The following is an 18,415-nucleotide window of genomic DNA, read 5'->3' as shown; positions in this document are numbered from 1 at the left end:
AAAACAGTAGAAAAAGATGGGAGTGTGCATAGTCCTTAATCTTTGGCACGACATCAGTGGTGACAGGAGTTACTCTCCCTTAATAATCCAATACGGCTAATGTATATTTGGTCAAAACAGGCTGTAATGCAGTTTTATAGTCAAGAAAAAAAGACAAAAACGAGTAAAACACACACACACATAGCAGGACTGTTCAGTCAATGTTAATAACTGTGTACCTTTAACTACCGTCAAATTACTGTGGACTGCAACTTAATATTTAGCTGTGACATTTATTTAGAAACTGAATTAAGGGTTACTGTAAACCATATGGTGAGAAGAGCAATTACTAAAATTGCAATAAATAGTTTTGTCATATTGATACTAGATGAAACAAAGCAGAGAGGTACTAATTTATTTTTCAAAGGAGAATTAACTATTGACAATTCTTGCTCTGCAAGTGCGACATAAAATAGAGATTTCAAAAAGTGAAAATGAATATTAAGTTCAAATAGATCAAAAGTTATTTTCTTATGCTAGAGAGTTGTCACAATTAATTATTATTTTCTAGAAGTACTTTTAAGACATTGAAAAGGGTAGAAGCATGAATTATTGCTCAGCTCTGTTAGCGCCATGCAGAGAAGAGGTCTAACAGTAAAGTCCTAATACAGCTGACAATCTTGTTAGTTTAATACTTAATATGTACCAGCTAGGAATCTAATGTCTCAGTGTAGCAAATTTACATATTTTCTGAACATTCAAAGAAAGTAATATATTTTCTAACAAAAAATGTTTGTGCTTCATTCTTTGTTTGAATGCACTGTACCCACACACTTGACAGACAATTATTATTCCACAGAAACAGTTTGAAAGTTATGAAAAGTTGTCTGTACCTACAGAAATTCCTCTTCAGTTTACCCTGTACACCATAAGATCAGCATCCATGTTCTCCACAAGTACACTTCTTTTGGTGCTGACAAGGAGAATTCATTCAACAATCAAAGCTTCTTAGGTTGGCAATCATTTTTATTGTTACTCTTATGATCTTAAAAAATGATTCAGCAGTATTTCTGTAAGGGGATTTAACCCTTTAACTCCCATAAGTGACCAAAACAGAATTTCTCTTAACAATATCATTACAATATCAACCAGATATTATTAAGTGATAAGAAGAAAGAAAAATATCAATTTGGGGATAATTAGTTGATCCAATACTAAATTCTCTGAACTAACATAAAAATTGTATGGTTGACAGTAAGGAGAAGTACAAATTTGATCTGGGAGTTAAAGGGTTCAGATACTGGTCACTCTAAGGGGTTTCAGGGGTTTAAATCTGACAGAGCCATAATCAAACTCCAGAGGTCAGTTTTGGTCAAACACGATTATTTTTTTTAAAATGATACTTATTAAGGAATTAAACCCTAAGTAAAATGCTCAGGAAAACTAAATCCATGCCAAGCTTTTTACATGACTCTGTTTTCATGGCACTACTATCAGTCATTGTTTTTGTATTGCTTGAGAATGCTTTTCACTTTAAAAACTGTCAGTGGTATATTTGCTTGGCGACTTTTTTCCTGCATTGCTGTTTTCTTCACAACTGGCCATCCAGTGTTGGTAGTTGGAGTTTTAAATCAACATATTTATTGAGATTGTTTAAAGTGCAACTCTTCAAAATAGATTTCCATCTGGATGGACTGGTGAACCAAACATCAAGCGCCAGGATGCTGGAAAATTGAAGTCACCTGCAAAATATATATCCTGATTATTTTCCTATGCAATATTTATCAACAACTTGTATGGACTAATCTGTAATGCTTTCACCATCCTCAGTTCTGAATGTTACCTATTGAATTATTTGTCACCAGTACAAAACGTTCCAATCAGTTTCATTTTCATTTTCTTTCAATTAGGTGTGATAATGAAATGTTTGACGAAATTGTGTTCATTACCATTATTATCAATGATGACCAGAAGTCAAAAGTGGGCCACTGAGGTAGCAGTCTCAGACAGCTGCTCCAGCCTTGTTAGGCAAGATCAGCATAGTAAACTTACAGGGTATAGGATGGCTCATGGTCTAGTTCCCACATGAGAGGATGGATTAAGACCAGCAATGACACAGCTGTATACCTACAGCCATCTTATGCAATCAACAGAGGTGTGACATCTCTGGCAAAGTTCAGGATTGCCTGAGAGTTTACAGATACAAAAAATGCAAGTATATGGGGTGAGTTGAGCTTGCCAGAGGTGACAGTCAATGATTGGACATAAAATATATAATATTAATAACATCTCTCCAATACTCACTTGGTTTTCCTAGAATCCTGTCTTCAACCTGAAAAAGAATGCACAGTAAGCTTCAGTAAGCCACTATTAAACTACAGGGGTGTACCAGATATCAAAAGTTAATGATTTATCTGAATTTCCCAGTTGTTATAAGATTGGTTGGCATGAATCTTGTGGATAAATCACGATCAACTAAAGGGATGTTTTCTCAAAACATGCTGTTAACTTTAGAATTACACTCTCACTTTTTCTTTTGGAACCATCTTGAGCCAGGCATTAAGATAAAGAAAGAGATTTACTGCATCTGATATATTATCCCCTTCTGAACAAAATGTTAATACCACAGTCAGAGGGATGTCATCTCTGCAACTAAAAACAAAAACAAAATGGATTTGACAACAATGCATTGATTTCCCTCATTTTTGTCAGACAGTTGAAATGCACCTCAATTTAAAAAAAAAATGAATTCATCACCTTTTTCCAAGATAAAAGATGATATTCTATCCCATAGCATGTAACTAAACTGCAATTATTTCCCATTTTCAAACTGTAAAAAAAACTTCAGGGTAAATAAACATTACCAAGCCTCATAAAGCTTCTTTGTGAATCCTCCTCCAGGGAAAAAGAAAGTTTTGTCTTCATCTGATGATTCTGGGAAAGAAAGAGGAAAACTCATGAAATATCACTACTTAAAGTATCCTTAACACTTCCATTACTGAATGCTCACATAATGAAACTTTAAAGTTAAGAATTCTTCAAAATGATGTTGTGAATAACCAAGGTGAGAGCTTGTTATTTAGAAGGTTCAGTGTAGTGCTTTATACTGCCTATGATGTTGTGGGTTTCACTGTGCTATTGGTTAACATGATGTCAATTCTGCAGTCAAGTAAAATGGATTGCCTCTTCCACAAGGTTGAGGTAGAAGGTGCAAACACTCCCCCCCCCCCCCATTAAACCATGACAAGTAAGTGAGCAGAAGTTTAGTACACCTGAAAAAATCTTTCAAAACACATTTTTGCCATAACTGTGTTTAGGAAGGTACAGAAGAGGCAGCTCAATGAAAATTAACCTAAATCCAGAAATAGAGATAGAAACAAAAAAAAAACACTGAAATTTGTCACCCACCTTCGGTGTTAACATGAGGAAACTTTGGTCTCTTTTCCAGTGACTTCCATGACAATTCATCAAATACTGAAAGGAGGTTTTTCACTGCAGGTGTTACAAGGTATCTCAATGGAGAACTGGAACAAAAAAAAAAAAAGAGTACACCGTAACAGCAAAAATTTTAGCTTTCTACTTTCTTCTTACTCTCTTCAAATCTTTCTTTGTTGCTTATTTTAGCTTCCAATTGTAATTTAACTTTTCTTGAATTTACAAAAAACAGGAAGCTCTGAGAATTGGCAAAACACTTATCTTTCTAAAGTTTACCCTGTCAAATACCATATTTGCTGGCAATGATGGCTAAAAACAAAAATTTGAGTGAGTTGAGTTGAGTGATGAAAGTAGGTGTCATCTGAACTCAAATTAATTTAATTTGCTTTTCTTCACATGGGCCATCTTCATTAGTTAAGTTGTAATTTAATCAATGTGTTGTTAGTGATGACAGTAACCATTTTTCACAAATCTTTGAGATGTCTTGAGTGACTTAGATGAAGTACAGTATAAATTGTATATGTTATGACATCTTAAGAAGGAATGTTCCTTAATTTTCTTTCCATACACATTATGATGTGATTGCTATAAATCTAACCACATGGTAAAAAAAATAATAAAAGAATAATTGATTAAAAAATGGAACTAGTCCGACAGGTGAATTTCTTACCCTTCAATCTGTGCATCAACTCTTTCTGTAGCACTAATACTGGAAACAAGAATGACTTGTTTGAAGTTGCAACTTTTAATCCATGTAACAAGTTTCTTGCAGTACTCAGTCTGACAACCCTGAAATAAATGGTTATGTCATTCTACAGTTACTGGTATGCAACAAATTGATACTCTGATATGTGAAGATACTCTGATATGTGAAGAATGCGTTCTTTAACAGAGCTCAAGCACTTAAAACATTGATGATAAGATTCCTTGATAGCAAGCAACATGTAGACTGAAATTAAGTGATAAATTATGGCGTAAGATGGCATTTCTTGTAGTCTTTTTTATAATACACCTATTCTATAAAACATGATCAAGTGCTCAACCTATATTAAGCGGTCACCACACCATTCCCCAAAGGTGTCTGCTTAATACAGGTTTGACTATAATTCTGAAAATCATATATACACTAATATTATTAAGTAAATAAATCAAGACAAATTTTTCTCATTATCTCAAAATTTTACTCTGTCAATTGGTTTTTTGAATGTGAAATTATTCACAATAAACATGATTGTACTTTGCATACATTTTAAATGTATGTTTTCTAAGCACATCAAGCATCTGGTAACAATTCAACCTTATGGAAAGATAATCATTGTATACAGTTGTCTCCGTAATACTCAAATATTTACCTTAACTAGTGGAGCTCTCTGTTGAACTACAATAAACTTCAGATCATCATTTTTGTACACTGCCAAAGAAATAAAACATATGTCAGCCAAAGCTTTGCATGTGGTTATATGGAACACTCCATGAGGAGCTTTATGAGGCACCCTTTTCACATTCTTTCACAGACATTTCTGGTTTCATACCAACAATCCCTGACACAGCAATTAGTCATCTACACAAGAACCCTTCCCTTTAACAAAGGATGCCCTAAAGGTATTTTTTTCTAATGTTATCTAAAGTTCATGAGTAATAAAATGTAGACTCTAGTTCAAGCAAACAATCAAACTGGTAATAAAAATTCATTTTACACATACCATCAAGTTTTTGATAACTAATTTACAAAGATTGTTCAGCATGTACAAAGGAGAATAAATAAATAAATAAGATTGTGGGATATCAAAGGTAAAGGGAAAGTTGATCATACAAACCTTCAACACTGACATTTAGTTTTCCAGGAGCTTCTGTTGACAAAGTAAAGGCATCATTCCCCACTACAGGCAAGACACACGAATCATACAGATATCCAATGGGGGAACCATCTGGACAAACAGTAGAAACTACCAGATCCACTGCTAACTGGCCCACATTTCCTATTGAAACCGCTGGCTTTGAGAATCAAACAGAAATAAAATGAAAAAGATAGTAAGTTTTGACTTTGGTAATGACCTGAAGACGTTTTTTCGTCTTCAGGTCGTTGAAAATGAAAATGTTTTTCAAACCCCAAGGCACATTATTAACTTTATTTTAGTGTGTCTTATCCTTTTATGACTCAAAACGCATAACATAATAGATAATTTCTAACACAACGTATTTGCTTTTCTATAGCATTTCACCAATAAAAACAAGTATTTTAAAATAGTTCCGTATCGAAAATTTAATGTGTACAACCACCTCTGAATCCTACTGTGGTACAGATTTGTTTTTGAAGCGTTTCTCTGATGTAGAAGTACGTAGTCAGGTACTCACCAATATTAAGGTAAATTCTTCCCAGTTTCCATCAGCATTATTCTCCCTAGGAATAAACATCTCGTCGTAACTTCAGTTCATATGAACTAGCACGTTTCAGACGCTCCACGTGGGTTAACCAGCGTTCTGTCGACTCATTCCAAGCAAAGTTTACTTATTGCCTTTTCGATCAAGCGTTCCTTTTGTGAAAAGAAGCCTGGGCTGAGTAAAAGCGTGGTTACGAAGCTATTTCAATATGGCGGATTTTTAGTGAAACTTGGAGATTTGCAAACTCTTACAAATTTAGTCTGTTTAAAATGGCAGAATTCCCTGACTTTGGAAAGCAGTGTGATGTTGAGATTTGTAAGCAACTTGGTAAGTTATTTCCCTGAACTCTATGTGTACTTTCTTTTACAAGCTGCTAAACTTTTTCAAAGCGAGCAGAATTTTCTTATTTTTTTCACGTAGATTTTCTTCCATTTATTTGTAATGGATGCTCTGGTACCTTTTGGTAAGTATCATTCTTCTGCTTATCCTATTTAATCTAATACCTACGCAAACAATTTTGGAAACCAACGCTTCCCGTGAACAATCACGGCATTGGAAGAATGTGCTGTATTAAAAATATTAATTATAGCAACGTTTAGTTAAATAAATACAATGAATTACATGGTGTGTTCATCAGTGCTGGAGTAATTCTTATGTTTGGCGTCAACAGAGATAGTGTTTTATTGCATTGAAAGGTTTAAGGCAAAAAATTACCGTACTTTTTTTCATTAAAAAGTAATTTATGTTTATAAAGTGTATTAAACGTAGTACACATTTTTATAGTCCTGTTTGAAGGGTTAAGTTAAGATTTCAGTATTATCTGTAATAAACCTTGCACTTTTTACTATCAGATCTAAGATTTGATTTTGATATTTGATACAAATAGAAACTGATACAGGTTTTTTTTTTCACAGTTTAGAACATCGCTCAAAGTTGTCATATTACGTCATACCACGCGCTCCCATCGGATCTGTGGGAAAAAACGTGGTATCGGACCCGCCATTTTGATTTCGCCCATGTTGTCATGTAGTAGCCGTTGCGTTATTGAATAAAGAGTTTAAATGGAAAATTGTGACATGGATGTCGGAAGTGGGATAGATTTACACCAATAGAGGAATTCTCACCGCTAGAACAACCAAGAAAACCGGTACGTACGATTTTACAGTGTTTACTACAAAGTCCTGTCTTATCGTGCAATTTAGCCAAAAATGAGCGACTTGGTTGGGTTTGAAGTACCAAAAATGGACTGGACCCCTGGCCCAGATTTATTAACTAGATTCAAGAGATTCCGCCAAAAGTGTGAACTGCTACTTGATGGACCGTTAAAAGCCCGAGACGGCACTCAAAAATGCAAATATGTGCTGCTATGGTCAGGCGATTACGGAATAGACTTATTTAACACTTGGTCGCTAACCGAAGACCAACAAAAAGACCTGAAAGAATACTGGAAAAGATTCGAAGACCATGTTAAACCACAAGCAAACCATATCTTGAACAGATATTATCTACGAGGTCTGAAACAGAATAATCGTCCCCTAGCCACCTTCCTGACTGAAGCAAGGCTACTCATACAGAGCTCAGGTTACCCACCTGACTTACATGACGAACTCATGCGTGACACATTAGTTTTCGGCACCGATTCGGAAGAGGTCAGACGAAAATGCATTGCCCGCGGTAATGAATTAACCTTTGCAAGGGCAAAAGAAATTGCACGAACTGATGAGGCTACCCAGATGCAATTAAAAGCAATGAGTGACACTACAAACCCAAAGCAAGAAGAAGGGGAAGTCAATGCAATCAGCAGAGGAAACAAGCCCAGAAACCAGCCCCACCAAAGGTACACCAGTGGTAGAGGAAACAGACGACGTGACAACAACCTAAGACAGTGCTACAGATGTGGAGACACACCACACACCAAAGACCAGCAGTGCCCAGCCACTGGAGTAGAATGCTTCAACTGCAACAAACGCGGTCATTTTAGCAAAGTTTGCAAGTCTAAAACAAGGTCAGATGTGATGACCCTACAAAAAGAACAACCTGATGGTGTAACAAGTGAATGCACAAGCTACGACAAAGTCTTCCTGGGAACACTAGAAGCCCGAGACAGCCCCAGTACCTCAATGATCGCAAGCATTGAACAAAAAGAAAAACAACGCACCAAAGTCATGACTGAAATACAAGTCACGGTAGACCCCCATGATACACACCTGATACCTATTATCTGCAAGGTCGACACTGGTGCAGAAGTTAATGTCATCTCCAAAGACGACTATGACAGACTCAACCGCAGTTCCCAGCAGATACCCCTTGGCCCAACACACCACAGGATTACTGCGTATGGAGGCCACGCCATCAAGACCCTTGGAACCTGTCCACTATACGTCCATCAAAATGGCAGCATTAAAGAAGTCGTTTTCAATGTTACTGACGTACCAGGACCTACAATGCTTGGCTGTAAAACCTGCGAGGAACTTGAGCTGGTAAAATTTAATTGCAGCCTAGAAACCTCCAAAGAAGACAAAGAGACCCGCCTTAAAGAACACAGACCATGCAAACCGCACCAAAGGACCAGCAGATACCCTAGCCGTCTAGACACTGAAACATACCCCCCACTGGACAGGATAACCTTCTTCAACAACTTCGGAGACTGCTTTGAAGGCCTGGGAACCTTCAATATGAAACCTTATCACATCACCCTAGACTCCAATGCTGAACCTGTCATCCACGCACCACGTACCGTACCAGTACACCTTCGAGACATGTTTAGAAAGGAAATCAACACCATGGTAGAACTTGGAGTGCTCATACCCGTAAGCGAACCCACAGACTGGGTTAATAGCGTCGTCCTCTCTGAAACAACCAACGGCAAAGGAGAAGTCACCAAAATCAGAGTCTGCCTCGATCCACGTGACCTAAATAAGGCAATAAAACGCGAACACTACTACACCAAAACAATTGATGAGGTAGTCACACAGCTTAGTGGTGCCAAATTCTTTAGTGTAGTTGATGCCAAAAAGGGCTACTGGCATGTACCATTAGACGAAGCCAGCTCCTACCTGACTACTTTCAACACCCCGTTCGGGAGATACCGTTTCACCCGGCTCCCCTTTGGCCTTATTGTATCACAAGATGTGTTCCAGAAACACTTAGATTCAGCACTGGAGGGCCTGAAAGGAGTCACCGGCATTGCAGACGATACATTCATATACGGAGCTACAGAGGAAGAGCACGATGCGAACATGGTAAACCTCATGATCAGATCCAGGGAAAGGGGAATCAAATTCAACAAAGACAAAGTACAGCTCAAATGTCAGGAAGTCAGCTTTTTCGGCCACAAATGGACCCAGGATGGAATCAAACCAGATGACAGTAAGATATCTGCAATCCAGAAGATGACCCCACCTGAGAACCGCAAAGACCTCCAAAGCTTCTTAGGCCTCGTAAACTACCTTACAAGATACTCAGGGCGATTGGCTAGCCTCACAGCACCACTGCGAGAACTTACCAAGAAGGACACCGCATATGTATGGGGACCTGAACACGACGACTCATTCAACCAAGTCAAACAGGAAATCACATCAATGGGAGTCCTCAGATACTTTGACCCAAACATCGAGTCTGTCATTCAAACTGACGCTTCCCAGAAAGGAGTAGGCGCCGTCCTTTTGCAGCAGGGGCAACCTGTATGCTATGCCTCCAAAGCACTTACAGACACAGAAAAAAACTACAGCAACATTGAGAGAGAAACACTTGGTGTAGTATGGGGCCTAGAGAGATTTAACTACTACATTTTTGGGAAGCACTGTACAGTAAACACTGACCATAAACCTCTTGAGGCGATTTTCAAGAAGCGACTGTCCAGTTGCCCACCTAGATTACAGAGGTTCTTGATGAGAGCCCTGAAATACGACGTTACGGTCAACTACGTAAAAGGTCCTGATGTACCAATAGCCGACGCTCTCTCAAGAGTCAGCCCCCAGCCTACCCCTAGCAGCAGTCAACTTTCAGAGATATATGTCCACCACGTCACACAACATCTCCCTGCAACTCCAACGAAGCTACAACAGATCCGTGACGAAACAGGGAGGGATCCTGTATTGTCTCTGTTAAAAGAAATGGTCTTTGAAGGATGGCCACAGAAAAGAGAAGAGTGCCCCCAACTGCTACATGGCTATTGGAATTTCAGAGAAGAGCTGACCATCGAGGACGGCTTAGTACTAAAAGGAGACCGCATCGTGATACCTCCTACTCTCAGACCTGAAATCCTGAACATCATACACCAAGGCCACCTAGGGCAAGAGAAATGCCTTTTACGAGCACGTACATCCGTTTTCTGGCCTGGAATTACAAAGGAAATCATCAACCAAGTTAACCAGTGCGAACCCTGCCAGAAATACCAAAATAAAGCAAGGAAAGAGCCAATACTACAGCCAGAACCGCCACACCGACCATGGGAAAGACTCAGCTCGGACTTGTTCGAATTTAGAGGGCAGCAATACCTCCTGTTGACAGATCAATACAGCAGATTTCCTGTCATCAGGAGACTAACAAGCACCACGTCATCTGCAGTTATCAACCACCTGAAGAGCATCTTTGCAGAACACGGCATCCCTACGCAGTTGACGACCGACAACGGACCGCAGTACAGTTCGGCAGAATTCAAGCATTTTATGAACGTCTACGGGGTAGAACACATTACTAGCTCCCCCCTATACCCCCAATCCAACGGGTTTGCTGAGCGAATGGTCCAGACCGTGGAAAACATTCTCCAAAAGTGCGATGAAAATAAAGAGGACCCGTACCTTGCTCTCCTATCATACCGGGCCACTCCCTTGGATCACCAGCTGAAATCCCCAGCAGAACTGCTCACCAACAGAAAATTTAAAACTAGATTACCAGCATGCCATAGAGTCCTCCTCAACCACTCTCACCATGAGGTCATGAAAAGTAAGCTCATAGCCCGTCAGGAGAAACAAGCCCACTATTACAACCAGCATTCAGGACCACCCAAAAAGCCATTCGAAGCTGACCAACCCATCCGCACGTACAACCACCACTCACAAACCTGGGAACCTGGCACTATTGTAAAACCCGCCAAACAGCCAAGATCTTACATCATCAGATCCAGCAGTACAGGTACCACCTATCGAAGAACACGGGCCCAACTGAAACCAGACACAACTGCAGTGAGGGGAACACAATGCCAGCGGGTGGAAACCCCAGTATACCAAGGTTCTGAGATACCTCAGCAGACAACTAGTCTTGCCCCAGTCAGTCACACACAGACATCGCACAAAAACGGTGCAGCCCCCAGACCAGGATCTGGCGAAACAGTGCCACTGAACAACATCCCCCAGGGACCCTCAGATATAGCTGGAGGATATGTGACCAGATCTGGGAGGACTGTGACACCTGCACAAAGGCTGGATCTATAACAGTAGAGACACTAAAGAATAGACTTATAAGTATAAGCACAGGAGGGATATCCTTTCAACCAGTATTGTAATGTTCTGGAGATATGATAAGTTCCATTTTTTTTTGTCGTTATTATTATTATTACATCGGTAGAAAGGGGGATGTCATATTACGTCATACCACGCGCTCCCATCGGATCTGTGGGAAAAAACGTGGTATCGGACCCGCCATTTTGATTTCGCCCATGTTGTCATGTAGTAGCCGTTGCGTTATTGAATAAAGAGTTTAAATGGAAAATTGTGACAAAAGTCATCACACAACTGCACTGTTGATGATCGAAAATTTAAGGTTCAAAAACATGTATATAGTTTGATGTGTATATAACCTGTACATATTGAAGGATAGATTTGAGAAAAACTATTGATTATTAATAAAAAATAATCATGAAAACATTGAACCCTTTAACTCCCATAAGTGATCAAGAGAGAATGTCTCTTTACAGTGTCAATGCAATATAATGCAGAGAAGTGATGAGAGTAAAGAAGAATAAAGATCAGGAGATTTTTAGTTGATACAATAACAAATTCTCCAAACTAACATTATAAGAATTGTATGGCAGATACTAAGGAGAATATCTCATTAGATTGTTAAGATGGTTAATTGATCTCAGCACCGTGATTTTTTTCTGCATTGTTGTTGTTAGGGTACCTTACTTTATTTTAGACATGGCAGCAGCCATCAAGTGTAGGCAAGGTCAATAATTGTCATGTTTAACAGCTGTGGTTTAAAGTGTTATCGATATATGAAAGGAAGATTTAATTTCCATTTGTTACAGGGAGATCCATCAAAGACTTCAGTTTCAAATGATTGCTTAGAGTGTTCACTGAATGAGTGCAACAGTAGGGAGTTGGTTCCAGTGTTATGTGAACATTGTCACAAAAACTACTGCCTCAGGTGAATTTACAAAGTTTCATGTATCAGTCAATAATGACAAAAAAAGTAACAAACTTTGAATTCACGCAGGAAATAACTGAAATAATAATTAATTTTGAAAAATGATGTATATTTTAAAGAGACAACTTCAAGAAGAATTGCTGACATGTATATGTCCAGATGTACAAACAAAATTAGTAATGCATCCTCCACAAGCTTGATCAAACCTCTCCTTCACACCTTAAGGCCTCTTTCATTTTTTTTTCCAAAGGGATAAACTCTGGTGTTTACCATTTTGTACTCAAGCTATTACAGGCATTTTGTAACAAGAAGCTCAAAGTTTATAAATAATTTATTTGAATCTTCATGCAAAGCAGAGCAGTAAACTTGCCAGTCTTGATTTTTCACCTCCATAGACCTTCAAATTTTGGTGAAAAACCAAGATGGTGATGAAGAACGTTTAGGCTTTGTGTGTCTTTTGTAAGAGTGACTGCTGACCAGAAATGTTCCTTATCACAGGCATAGGCATCAGGTTGATCACCAGTGCCCAGGTCTCCCTCAGAAACAACCCAGAGTGACTCCTGAACAAAGAATACAACAAATCATTGGTAAAGTCACTTGATAGAGTAAGGTTCTGTATACAAAATTACAGCTGAACCTGTATTAAGCAGCACTGTATTTAGGGGTCACCTTGTATCAAGTGGTTGCTTTTCAAAATCCCAAAATATCTTCCTCTTATTTACTGTAATTTTCACCTCTGTTAAAGGGTCACCTCTATTTAGGGGTTTAACTGTATATATATATAGAAAGTGACATCCAGGACATGTAATAAATGACTATTGAATAGATGATGTGAGGGGCTAACTGGTTTGCATCTTATCTGAGGAGTATTTCCACAAAACCTTAGTAGAGAAGGGATCCATGGAAGGAGAGCTGTATAGAGCCTAAGGGACATCATTTTATAAACCACCTTGACCTGGTTATTCAAAGTCTCGTTAGGGCTAACCCAGGGTTACATTTTAATCTAGGTTTCTTTATTTCTTTGTTCACAAGCCCTCATGAGATAATTTTTTCTATTCTCTTTAGGATATCCAATAGTAAAATTGCAGACAAAGAGAATTGTACTGAATTTTCTTTTAAAGCTTTCAGATCTGAAGTCAGATTTCACCTTAACCTTGGGTTATCTTAATCCAGCTTTGAATAATCCAGCGCTGGGCCATACACTGTCCATCCTTCACTGGAGATTTAGAAATTTCTTAAGTCTAACATTTGTGCAAAGTTGTGAAGTAATCTAAAGTAATAACTGCTATGAGAGTACGAGTATTTAATCTTACCTTTTTCCTCCTTTTCAGTATTTGAATGTAAACCAATACCTGAACCCTCTGTTCCCTAACATCATTATGCATATTCTCCATACTGATCTCTATACATTTCCTAAAAATCTGACAATGATAATTTGTTTAACAATCAAGAGCTTCTTTACTTGTGATCATCTCCTTTATTCTTGTGTTCTTAACCCTTTGACCCCTGAGACTGATCAACATCTAATTTCTCCTTACAATATCATCCCTGAATCAAACATTAAGGTCATGAGAATAAAGGAATTGATCACCAACTAAAGAAGCTCCTGATTGTTAAACAAGTTCCCCCTGTCAGCAACTTAGGAAACATATCGAGAACTGTATGGAGAATATGCATACTGATTTCAGGGTGTAAATGGTTAAGGGTTTTAGGGTTAAATAATCATTATTTTTTAACATTTCAACAGGAAAAGATCTTTGCAAAGAAAAGAAAGGTATGTTTCTAGGGTCTCCTTATCATCTGTCTTATGTGAGGGAAGAGTCATCACCTCAATAACCCTTTAACTCCCAAGATTTGATTGTTAATTCTCCCCTCTTGCTACTACACATTTCCTTGTAAATTGATTAAGAGAATTAGATGTTCAGTGTATGTGGGTTTCTTTGGAACACCGAGGAGCAATGATTGGTTTGCAAGGACTGTTTTCTCCTTGTGCAAACTCACACTCTAGATAGGTTTAGAAAAATGCTTCTTTCTAGTTACAGTCCTCTATTGTTTTCCTGTATCCCTTTTCAATTCCCAGTAAAATTCTAATTTCTTCATTATGCCCCATACATTAATTCTGTCAATCCATAAATGCAAAAGGTGTTTTGGAAAGTTGTCCTACAAAGAGAAGAAATGCACTGTTTTGTACCACTTTTTGTCAAACTGTAAGATTTAAAATTATATAAAGGTCTACACCCTATTCCCCATCTGAATCTGTTTTTACCTCTTTATATACCTTCATATATGTACAATTATTACTCAGTGGTAAGTGAAAGGTATTGTGTGATTTACCTTCATCTTTGTGATTGTACCATTTTTGTTTTAGGTCGTGGGGGTGTGAGAAATGAAAGCCGCGCAGCTAAAGTTGCTCTGATGAAGATGAAGATGAAATCTACTGGAGATGGTTCAATTCCTCAGGTTTGTCAGATCAAGTCCATACAGAGCCATTTTTAATAATATCAAGGTTCAGAAATACTCCTCATGATTTCACTTGTTTTGCTTCAATGCTTCACTTGTCTGGTTCAAGAAGATTCCATCTACATTAACCAATCAGATACAAAACTAGAAGCATTTGACTCCTTTTAAATTTTTCTTTGTCCTGGTCAGCTTTTGAGGGTTGCCTTCACCTTAGATTTACCACGCTCAGCAGTTATATCTGAGTGTAACCTACTACCATTGAGGGCGCCCTTGACTCTGTACAACATTAAGAGGTCCGGTGTTTAGCTAGGTGTTAGGAAACGTAAGGGCAACTTCATAGCGTAAGGAGTTACCTTTAATGGACTGGTATCTAGTCTAGTATGGTTAGCAATAATCCAAGTCACTTGGAGCCGGTTATGTACACGAGGTCTAACCCAGACCACAGTTTAACACAATCAGTGCGCTTCAGGTTTTCTTTATAAGAGGGTCGATTTTGTTAAATAAATGTCCCTCCACTGTAAGCTTTCGGCCGACTTGACACTGTTCACGAAGAAAGGTCCACAGAAAGGTCCAACTAAACTGAGGATTATTTAAGGCGCAGTTTTGGTAAACAACGACTGAACTTTGTTGAAGAATCGATCCTTAATGCTACAGTAACCAGGATAAGTTGTAGCTCTAGAGATGACCTCCAGGCTTGTAACACTGAGCCTCGAATCATTAACCCCTCGATTATTTGTGAAAACTGATTTTTTTTCTGTCGTGCTGCTCCATCATTTGCTGACCACTCCTGAGCCAACTTGACGGACCCATCAGCGGACTTTCTGCCTTTTTGTTGCGCCAAATGTTAGAAAAAGTCTGCTTTCCTTTTTCTTAGGAGGAACGAATCTATCTCAGAGTTCTCATGCCTCTTGGTAATAAAGAACGAGAATATCCAATGTACTTCTCCAAGGTGAGAACAACACAAAAGACAATTACGTTAGTATCTTGTGCCTTTTTTCCTTTCCTTTCTGTTACGTTAATAACTCGCACAATGTTTCCTTTCTTTTCTCTTTGTTTGTTACGTTTGTATCCCGCGCACTGTTTCCTTTCTTCTCTGTTTGTTTATGTTAGTATCTCGCGCACTGTTTTCTTTCTTTTCTGTTTGTTTGTTCGTTCGTATCTAGCCCACTGTTTCTTTCCTTTACTGTTTGTTTGTTACGTTCGTATCTCGCGCACCGTTTCTTTTCTTTTCTGCTTGTTTGTTACGTAAGTATCTCGCGGATTGTTTCCGTTCTTTTCTATTTGTTTATTACGTAAGTATCTCGCGCACTGTTTTCTTTTCTTTTCTGTTTGTTTGTTACGTTTGTGTCTCGCACACTGTTTTATCTCTTCTATTTGTTTGTTACGTTAGTACCTCGCGCTCCGTTTCCTTTCTTTTCTGTTTGTTTGTTGCGTAAGTATCTCGCGCACTGTTTCCTTTCTTTTCCGTCGGTTACCTTAGTATCTCGCGCTCTGTTTGCTCTTTTTTTATTTGTTACGTTTGTATCTCGCGCACTGTTTTCTTTCTTTTCTGTTTGTTACGTTTGTATCTCGCGCATTGTTTTCTTTCTTTTCTGTTTGTTTGTTACGTTCGTATCTCGCGCACTGTTTCTTTTCTGTTTGTTTGTTACTTTAGTATCTCGGGCTCTGTTTACTTTTTTTTCTGTTTGTTTGTTACTTTAGTATCTCGCGCACTGTTTCCTTTCTTTTCTCTTTGTTTGTTACGTTAGTATCTCGCGCTCTGTTTCCTTGTCTGTTGGTTTGTTACGTTAGTATTTCACGCACAGTTTCCTTTCTTTTCAGGTTGTTTGTTAGGTTATTTTCTCGCGCTCTGTTTCTTTTCTTTTCTGATCGTTTGCTGTGTTAGTATCTCGCCCATTGTTTTCTTTCTTTGATTGTTACGTTATTATCTTGTACAGTGTTTTTTTTTTTCCTCTTTCTTTATTGTGTTAGTATATCACGACTTCTTTTCTCGTTTCTGTTTACCTTAAAGTTTTTTCAACAAAGGCTGGTGAGTGTAAGTCCGGATAACTTTTTCTGGGCCCACTCACTTCAGCCTATCTAGTCATACACACTTTAAGTTTCATTATGGTTTTCTCTGGGATTGCGTGCGCGGGGCCGGTTTGGTTAAATGATAATCTGCAATAGATTGAGGAATCATGCAGAGAGAGATAAAGGGAGACCTTATTACTTTTACGTGTTCACTATGGAGGGCGTCTTTTCACTGAACTCTCCAGTCCTATTAGCCGCTGAGTGTGATGGTACTTGCCAAATGAGAACAACTGGATACTTTAGTATTCATACTCAACGGATGTGAATGAAGCGAGAAAAACGAAAATGTCATAACTTTTCAGTAATTTTCGGTTTGAACTTTAGTACTGGACGGTGGGAAAAGTCATCGACAAAATTGCGGTCACTGCAAGATTGAAAAATGATAATAACAAGGCAGTACCAAAGGTAAGAACTGTCTAACGGCCTAATACTGTTCCGTGTGAAATGTTAGGAAGCATGATCTTACTTAATGTTGCGTCCTTGTTGCTTGTTTTGATTGAATCACTGATTGATCGAGGTTTAAAAACCCTGTTCGTCCAAGCTCTTGTTCCTTGATCTTTCTTCATTTTGTTTTCGTCTTCTGGACTTACGAACTTCACCCGTAAGGGTCACATGATTCACATTGCTATTTCATCCCTCCTCCCTCCTTTACAATGCTGTTATGTTCTAGAGAAGATGATCCTCGTTATTTTAACCCTTTGGCCCCTGAAAGTGACTGGTATCTAATTTCTCCTTACGGTAGCCACCTTGAATCAAATGTAAAGGTCGTGAGAATAAAGGAAATGATCACTAATATATGAAGCTCCTAATGGGTTAAAAACAAATTCTCCTTGTCAGTACCATGGGAAATATATCGAATACCGTACAGAGAGGATGAAGACGAGAAGGGATGGCGCAAATGCTAGAGCGCTCGCCTCCCACCATTGTAGCCTAGGTTCGATTTGCGGACCTGGTGTCACGTGGGTTGAGTTTGTTGTTGGTTCTCGTCCTTGCTCCTAAGGTTTTTCTCCTGACCTCCGGTTTTCCTCCCTCCTCAAAACCAACGTTCTGAGTTCTAATTCGACATGGAAACAGTGGATAAGAAGAGCCAATTAATGGATTGTCTACTGCGAAATCCATTTCTTTGTTATTTAAATCCCATCTAAAGGGTGTGAAGGAGTAAAGTCCCAGTGGTTCATTATGGAAGCATTATGGAAATCCACCAATGATTACTACCTATATATATATATATATATATATATATATATATATTTCAAAGCTTACCTCTTTACGTTTTCGAACCTTTACGCTTATTTCAGCCTCTAATTGCAATATTGTAATTCTCAATCTTATTAGAAGCTACGACTGTTTCACGGAAGTTCTGGAGACGTTCTAGACTTACAAAATCCTTTGGAACATTTTCAGACGCAAGATGATTGCCCATTGTTGAGTGGAAGCACAGTTGTTTTAGAATATGTGGATGAACAATGCGCTCAACTTCTTACAAATCGAGACAAATATCCCACGTGAACGTAATAAACTTGTAAAACTTTCAATCTGTGTGTTCATATGCATCATATGTTCAATCTGTGTGTCCTTCTGGACTTCTCTGTTGAGATCAGTGAAACACTGGTTCTACTTTAAGAAAGAAAAATACGTTCTGATGGGAAAAAAAGTCGCAGTGATTTACTAGTATGGGTTGCAGGGAATCACGAAACTATTTGACACAAAATGCATCCAA

At 38.4% G+C, this 18,415-nt stretch overlaps 2 protein-coding genes across 3 annotated transcripts; one reads left to right on the top strand and one right to left on the bottom strand.

The window, feature by feature from the left end:
* Positions 1-378: 378 nt before the first annotated feature.
* LOC113666385 (proteasome assembly chaperone 2) lies at positions 379-5,976 on the bottom strand. The gene is made up of 9 exons (XM_027182162.2): positions 5,770-5,976; positions 5,232-5,409; positions 4,767-4,825; positions 4,085-4,203; positions 3,388-3,503; positions 2,844-2,913; positions 2,508-2,631; positions 2,284-2,311; positions 379-1,721 (listed from the first exon to the last, which is right to left on the bottom strand). The coding sequence occupies exons 1-9, from the start codon at positions 5,827-5,829 to the stop codon at positions 1,648-1,650; spliced, it is 828 nt and encodes a 275-aa protein (XP_027037963.2). The 5' UTR covers positions 5,830-5,976; the 3' UTR covers positions 379-1,647.
* On the top strand, positions 5,968-18,226 carry LOC113666386 (AN1-type zinc finger protein 1). 2 transcript variants are annotated; one of them, XM_027182164.2, is made up of 11 exons: positions 5,968-6,123; positions 6,217-6,259; positions 6,711-6,730; positions 11,522-11,559; positions 12,047-12,165; positions 12,664-12,752; positions 13,913-13,939; positions 14,534-14,634; positions 15,500-15,574; positions 17,020-17,100; positions 18,031-18,226. In XM_027182164.2, exons 1-11 carry the CDS (start codon positions 6,066-6,068, stop codon positions 18,202-18,204), a joined length of 825 nt encoding a protein of 274 aa, XP_027037965.2. In that variant the 5' UTR covers positions 5,968-6,065; the 3' UTR covers positions 18,205-18,226. The 2 variants fall into 2 exon arrangements, with proteins under 2 accessions (XP_027037965.2, XP_027037966.2); XM_027182165.2 differs by having other exon boundaries at positions 5,969-6,123; positions 14,534-14,625.
* The last annotated feature ends 189 nt before the right edge of the window (positions 18,227-18,415 follow it).

This window comes from Pocillopora damicornis, chromosome 3, assembly GCF_964200805.1.
Source record: "Pocillopora damicornis chromosome 3, jaPocDami1.2, whole genome shotgun sequence".
NCBI classification, from domain to species: domain Eukaryota; kingdom Metazoa; phylum Cnidaria; class Anthozoa; order Scleractinia; family Pocilloporidae; genus Pocillopora; species Pocillopora damicornis.
The sequence above is the reverse complement of the archived record's forward strand: the minus strand, read 5'-3'. Positions and strand labels throughout refer to the sequence as shown.